At 45.2% G+C, this 7,851-nt stretch overlaps 1 protein-coding gene across 1 annotated transcript in view; it reads right to left on the minus strand.

Annotated features, from left to right (window-relative positions):
- Positions 1-1,787, minus strand: part of SUMO1 (small ubiquitin like modifier 1) — a 57,901-nt gene extending 56,114 nt beyond the window's left edge. Inside the window, exon 1 of the mRNA XM_027773616.1 lies at positions 1,725-1,787. Coding sequence (XP_027629417.1) covers positions 1,725-1,787 — 63 coding nt within the window. The remainder of the gene's footprint in view (positions 1-1,724) is intronic.
- Between the last annotated feature and the right edge of the window lie 6,064 nt (positions 1,788-7,851).

Consider the following 7,851-nt stretch of genomic DNA (forward strand, 5'->3'; position numbering starts at 1 on the left):
GGAGAAATGCTCGGCGGGAAAACGGGTCGGGGGCTGGCCGAGAGGTCCTGGGCGGCTTTGCTAGTGGTCGGGTTTGTGAATTACCATCGGGTCGGAAACTCGGAGGACTGTGGCCAGCACCTCAATCTCGAGTCCATCTCCCAGGGGAAAGGTCCCGACTTTTAGTGCCACTGTTTGGAGCCTCAGCGACAGCCTAGACGCCCCGCAAGCACCTAGAGCGTTTCTCCAGGCTGAGCCCGGTCGTTCTTTTGTCTCACACCCACCCCTACTCCCGCCTGGCTCCTCAACCTCCCTGAGTACTTGGACTTGAATGCTAGTTCTTCTTACCCTGAAACTAACGTTCTTTTACTAACTGGCCACCCTCCTTCTCCCCCACTGCCAAACACACGACCTTCTTTTAAAAAGAACAAAAGTGGATCTATTGGACACAATCTTGATAACCGCTGATGGGAAAGATGCCGATAAAAGTTATAAACTCCGGAGGGAGTTAATTCCAACTCTTGAATGGTTGGTTTGAGTTAAAGAACGGTTATTCTTTTCTTTTTTTCTTTTTTATTTATTTGTTTTTGAGAAAGATTTCTACTATATGATGTGTGCTGCAATCCCTTCTTCATTCTTTCAGGTTTTGGGCAGTGGACTCAGGCACCCAAGTGAGTTTCCAGCCACTGGGTTCAGGACTGGAACAGCAGCTGGCCACGTGGGAGTCTAGGCATTTAACTACTAAGCTACCTGCTGGCCCTCTTTTTTTTCTTTTCCTAGGGTTTCTATCACAGGGTGAGTGGGTCGGCCTGAGAGAGGAGAAAGGGAGAGAGAAAAAGAGGGGAAGTGAGAAATTACACCCACGTACACACACACAACACGCCAGGATGGCCATACCAGACCCTTCTCCTCCTGAGTTTTGGGCACACAGGCACAGGCACCAGGCTTGATTTGTCAACCTACTAGATCTGGGACTCTAACTGTGCAGTTGACCATATGGGATCCAGCTGCCTTAATCTCTTTGTCACTTGCTGGCCACATCAATAGATTTTTTTTTGGGGGGGGGGTAGGTTTTTGCTACGGGGTGCATGTGCTCACCAGAAAGACACAGAGAGACAGAAAGCAGGAACTCACTCCCCCCAGGGGGGGTGGCCACTCCACAATACCTTCTCCTTTGTTCTCTGGGGATCTTGGGCACACACGCACACGCGCCCTGCATGAGTTTAAGCCACCGAGTCTGGGACTCGAACCTCAGTGGACTACGTGGGAGTCCAGCGACACAGCCATTATGCTATCTGCTGGTCCCTACATCAATAGTTTTTTTTTTAATTTAGTCATTCATTTATTTTATTATTCATTTATTTCATTTTGACCAGAGAGAAACAGAGAGAGAGGAAAAGTGAGAAAGTAAGCCACCATGTCCAGGACTTGAATTGTGGTCAGCCATGTGGGAGTGCCCAGCACCTTAACCACCATGCCACCTGCTAGTCCCCATCAATTAATTTCTAATGTAATGAGAAAGGTTAACATAAAGTTGTTTTGAAGCAGTCGTCCTTGACTACAAGGATTAATAACAAGGGTGGCATTAGTCCAAGGCTGAACAGTCTCTGGACATATATATACATGTTTTTTCAAAGTGGCCTTCAGCAAGAAAGTTGTGGTGGTTACTGCAATCAGGCAACTGTGTGTAAGAAACGTATCCCCAGAGCCTGCCAACTCTATTTTGTTAGAGTTGATGTAAGTACCTCGATTTTAATATTGACAGCTTTCACAAAGTTGCACAGCTTTTCTGCATGTTGACACTTCATTACACAGTACCTAAGGATCAGGGCCGGCAAGTGGCGTGGTGGTTAAGGGTGCCAGACTCCCACAGAACTGACGTGGGTTCATGTCCCAGACCTGGGTGCGTGCTTTCTCATTTTCTAACTTTCTCTTGCTCACTCTGTTCCTCTCTGGTCAAATTAAAATAAAGTTAAAAAAAAAAAAAAAGAAAGAAAAGATGGGACAAGCAGTTGGCTTAATGGCTGTGTCACTGGAAATCCATGTAGCTGGCCGCAGTTCGAGTCCCAGACCCAGTGGCTTAAAACTCACGCCGGGTGCGTGTATGTGTGTGCCCAAGGTCCCAAGAGGAGAATGGAGGAGAAGGGACTGCGGCGTGGCCATCCCCCCTGGGGGGTGATTTCTCGCTTTCTGTCTCTCTCTGTCTTTCTGGCGAGCGCACACACCCTATAGCAAAATTCTCTAAAAAAAAAAGAAGAAGAAAAAGAAATAGTGCCTAAAAATCATATTTATTATTTCCATGGACTCACCAAAGGAAGTCTCACTGTGGCTCCTACTTGCTGGTAGGGACCAGCAGGTAGCATAGTGGTTAAGGCACTGGACTCCCACATGGTCGGCTGCAGTTCAAGTTGCAGGGCTTGCTGCTTAAAGATCTCACCAGGCAGGGACCAGCAGTTAGCATGATGACTATGTCACTGGACTCCCATGTAGTCGACCGTGGTTCGAGTCCCGGACCCGACAGCTTAAACTCACACCAGCGTGTTTGCATGCATGCCCAAGATCGCAAGGGGAGAATAGAGGAGAAAGGATTGTGGTGTGGCCATCCCTCTTGGGGGGTGATTTCTCTCTTTCTGTCTGTCTGTCTCTCTCTGTCTTTCTGGCGAGCGCACGCGCCCTATAGCAAAAACCTCTCCAAAAAAAATAGATCTCACCAGGCACATGTGTACATGCCCAGAAATCTCAGGAAGAGAAGGGATAGAGATGCGGCTCTCCCCCCGGGGGTGGGGGGGTGATTTCTTACTTTCCCCCTTACTATCTCTCTCTGTCTCTCTCCAACAAGCACATGCACCCTATGCCAAAAATCTTTTAAAAATTAAAAACAAAACTTCCTGGTGAAGAAACTGCTGTTGAGCAGGCTGAGGCACATAGGAAAGCTGAATTCCATTTCTAGCCCATCAGAAAGCTGGGCACAATGGAGAGTTATTATTGAGGAAGGAGAACTGTGACATATCAGGACTCTGCCTTTTAAAAAATAACATTCTTGGGCCCAGCAGAGGGCGTAATGGTTATGTTGCTGAACTCCTACGTAGTCGACTATAGTTCAAATCCTCGATCCAGCAGCTTAAAACACAAGTGTGTGTGCATGTATGTTCAAAATCCTGAGAGGAGAATGAAGAAGGGATTGTGGCATGGCTCTACCTCCCGGGGGGGGGGTAATTTCCTGCTTTCTATCTCTCTGTCTCTGTCCCTCTGGCAAGCGCACACACCCTATAGCAAAAATCTTTCTTAAAAACAATAATAATAATAATGTTCTTTTCAATTTACTAGAGAAGATGTGCACTAGTGGAAGGGAGAGAGGGTAAGGAATGACCTGCTGTAGGACAGTCAGGCTGCGTTCTCTTCTCCATCATTTCGGGATTTTGTCCACATGCTACTGGCCTCTTTTTTTTTTTTCTTTTCTTTTCTTTTTTTTTTTTAGTTTTTGCTATAGGATGCACATGTTCACTGGAGAGAGACAGAGAACAAAGAGAAAGAGAGAGGGAAAATGAGAAATCACCCCCCAGGGAGCATGGGCACACAGCATTTCTCCTCTTAGGATTGTGGGCTGTGTGCCCAAATCCATTCAGCATGATTTTCAAGCCTCTGGGTCCAGGACTCAACTGCAGAGCTGGCTAGGTGGAATCCAGTTGTTCCAAGTCCTCTGCAGCATAGCCATCACCCCCAGAGGATAATTTCTCATGTTCTGTCTCTCTGATGAGAACACACGCACTATTGCAAAAATTTCTCTTAGAAAAGAAAGAAAGAAAGAAAAAGAAAAACATGCTAGGCATGTGTGGATGCCCCAAATGCCAAGAGGACGGAGAAGGGATTGCAGTGTGGTCATCCCCTAAAAGAGTGATTTCTTACTTTGTCTCTTTCTCTCCAGCAAGCTTTTCTTTTTCTTTTTTCTTTCATTTCTTTTTTTTGGGGGTGGGGGGAGGTTTTTGCTGTAGGGCACGTGCGCACGCCAGAAAGACAGAGAGACAGAAAGTGAGAAATCACCCCCCAGGGGGGATGGTCATGCCACAATCCCTTCTCCATTCTCCTCTTGGGATCTTGGGCACGCACGCACACGCACCCAGCATGAGTTTAAGCCACCAGGTCAGGGACTCAAACCGTAGTGGACTACATGGGAGTCCAGCGACATAGCTATTACACCAACTGCTGGTCCCTTCAGCAAGCTTTTCTTCCCTATAGGAAGAAAAAAAGAATCGGGGAGTCCAGCAGGTGGCATAGTGATTACAGTGCTAGACTCCTACATGGCTAACCGTGCTCGAGCCCTGGACTCAGCAGCTTAGAAATCACACTAGGCACATATGGATACATGCCCGAAATCCCAGGAGGAAAATGGAAGAGAAGAGATTACAGCGTGGCCATGCCTCCTGGGAGGTAATTTCTCATTTTCCCTCTCTCCATTTCTCTGTCTCTCTGGCAAACACACACAACCTGTGGCAAAAACTTTTTTTTTTTCTTTTTGGAGAGGTTTTTGGTATAGGGTGTGTGCACTCACCAGAAAGACAGAGAGAGACGGAGAGACAGAGAGAGAGATATCACCCCCCCCAGGGGGAATGGCCATGCAGCAATCCCTTCTTCTCCATTCTCCTCTCAAGATTTTGGGCACACATGCACACAGCATGAGTTTAAGCCACCGGGTCTAGGACTCGACCCGCAGTCCGCCACATGGAAGTTCAGTGACGTAGCCATTACGCCAACTGCTGGTCCCTATGGCAAAAAAACTTTTAAAACCAAACAAAAAAAAAGAAGAAGAAGAAGAAAGGAAATTAACTAGATTGAAAGCAGAGAGGTATGGGAGGCATTAAAGTGTTTAACTGGGCGAGAAGGGTATGTGTGTGACAATTCCGGTTTTGAAGTATGAGAAGCAAAGAAAAGGGAGAGAAATAAGAGAGGAAGCTATATCTGTAGCCCAGAGGGAAGGAAATTAGGAAGATGGTAGCAGAGATGGAACTGAAGTTGTTACAATCAGCAGATTTAATTAATCTAATCAGTGATTGACAAGACTCTGACATGGATAAATTCACATGGTATTATTATTTGAAGATTTGATAGAAAACGTAGCCGAAGGGGGCTGGCAGGTGGCGCAGTGGTTAAGGGCACAGGATTCCCACATGGCTGACCACGGTTCAAGTTTCAGATTTGGTGGCTTGCTTTGTCTCTCTCTCTTTAACTCTCGTACTGTCTCTTCCTGACCAAGTTATAAGAAAGAAAGAAAGAAAGAAAGAAAGAAAGAAAGAAAGAAAGAAAGAAAGAAAGAAAGAAAGAAAGAAGAAACAAAATGGTATTTTTAAACATGAGTGTACCGTATCTGGAGTCATCCAAGAAATGTCCAGGAGGCTACTAGTTATGACTTTTTAATATAACTATATTGTTTGCTAGAGCATGCACGTGCTCACCAGGAGAGTGTGTGCACTTCCAGGGAGAGACAGTGAGAGGGAAAGTGAGAAGTCACCCTCTGGGAGCATGGCCACTTGGCAATCTCTTCTCCCTTCTCCTTGCAGAATTGGGAGCATGTACACACATGCATTCACAATGATTTTTAAGCCTCTGAGTCCATAACTCGAACCACAGTCAGCCATTTGGGAATTCTAACCCCATATTTAGCACAGTTGTCCTTCTTTGGCAGCTGCTCGCCTGCATGCCTTTCTAGTATGGGAGTCTATTTCTTTTCTATTAAAAAGTCTTCACTGGGGTCAACAGGTGGCGGTAGTTAAGGGCACTGGATTCCCACATAGCCTACCATGGTCCAAGTCCTGAACCTGGCGACTTGCTTTCTCACTTTCCCTCTCTCTCTTCTGTCCCTCTCTGGTTAAATTTTAATTAATTAATTAATTAAAGTTAAATAAAATAATTCTTTCCAAAAAATCTTGGGACCAGCAGTTAGCGTGATGGCTATGTCGCTGGACTCCCACATAGTCGACCGTGGTTCACGTCCTAGACCCGGTGGCTTAGAACTCACACCGGGCGCGTGTGCGTGCATGCCCAAGATCCCGAGAGGAGAATGGAGGAGAAGGGATTGCGGCGTGGCCATCCCCCTTGGGGGGTGATTTCTTGCTTTCTGTTTCTCTGTCTCTCTCTGTCTGTCTGGCGAGCACACGCGCCCTATAGTGAAAACCTCCAAAAAAAAAAAAAAAAAACTTCACTACCTTTTCCTACTTTACAAGTATTGTGGTATTTTATTTTGTATCCCAGAGCATGTCTATAATCTTTTCTTTAATTAAAATTTATTTATTTAATTCCACTATTTATTATTATTTTTGAATTTGACCAGGAGAGACAGAGAGAGAGAAAGGGAAAGGGACAAAGCAAGCTGCCAGGTCTGGGACTCGAACCACAGTCACCTATGTGGAAATCCAGTGCCCTCAAACACCACACCACCTGTCGGCCCCAAATCTATAATATTAGAGAGCTAGACCTAAAGAAGCAAAGATTTTACACAACACAGCTGAACTCTCTCATCCTATAGTATAAACGCCTCTTACAATGTTTATTTTTGGGTTGAATGAATCAAAACTGTCTGGGTTGTATGTTTAAAATGTCAAATTTTAGGGGACTAGCAGGTGGCATGATGGTTAAGGCGCTGGATTCTCCCACATGACCCACCACTATACAAGTCCGGGCCTGGTGGTTTGCTTTCTCACTTTCCCTCTTTGACTCTCTCTCTCTCTCTTTGTAAGTGTGTGTCTGGTCAAATGAAAATAAATGAATGAATAAATAAAAATTAACTCTAAAAAAATTCTTTAAAAAATAAATGTCAAACTTTAGACTCTACTCTAGACCTATCAGTTCAAAATCCTTGTATATGGAGACTAGGAATTTGCAATTTGCAATTTTCCAAACTCCCTTCATGATACTTATGATAGTGAATGAGCATCATTGATGCATCATTGATTTTTATTTTTATTTTTTTAGAGGTTTTTGCCATAAGGCGCGTGGGCTCGCCAGACAGACAGAGAGAGACAGAGAGACAGAAAGCGAGAAATCACCCCCCAGGGGGATGGCCACGCCATAATCCCTTCTCCTCCATTCTCCTCTCGGGATCTTGGGCACACACGCACACGCGCCCGGTGTGAGTTCTAAGCCACTGGGTCCGGGACTCGAACCGAGGTCGACTACATGGGAGTCCAGTGACATAGCCATTACGCTAACTGCTGGTCCCAAGCATCATTTTTTTAAGAAGGCCTTTTTTTTTTTTTTTTAATTTGTCAGAGGGCATATGTAATCACCTGGGTGAAAGAGAGAGAGAGAGAGAGAGAGAGAAGGTAAGAAAGTGTCCTTCATGCCTCATAGGAAATAAAAATGCTGCAATCCCTTTTCCTCCATTCTCCTCCTGGGATCTTGAGCGCGCACACACACACACACTCACACACACCCAGTGTGAGTTTCAAGCCACTGGGTCTGGGACTTGAACCTCAGTCAGCCATGTGGTAGTCCAACAACATAACCACTACACACTATCTGTTGGCCTATTGGTATTATTTTTTAATTTGCTTAAGAACACACGAACTCACCAGAGAGAGAGAGGGAAGGTGAGAAACCAAGTCTCCAGGTCCAAGACTCAAACCACAGTTAGCTATGAGGAGTTCAGTGTTTTACCACCATGCTATCTGCTTTCCCCTGGATAAGCTATTATTTTTTTAATAGGGAATTATTTATTTTATTTATAATTATTATTTTTAAATTGTTTTATTTGATTTTATTCAGTGTCATTATTTTTTTTCTTTTTTTTGGAGAGGTTTTTTGCTATAGGGCACGTGCACTCACCAGACAGACAGAGACAGAGAGACAGAAAGTGAAAAATCACCCCCCGGGGGGATG

Source organism: Tupaia chinensis, unplaced genomic scaffold (genome assembly GCF_000334495.1).
Source record: "Tupaia chinensis unplaced genomic scaffold, TupChi_1.0 Scaffold000361_2, whole genome shotgun sequence".
Classification (NCBI taxonomy): domain Eukaryota; kingdom Metazoa; phylum Chordata; class Mammalia; order Scandentia; family Tupaiidae; genus Tupaia; species Tupaia belangeri.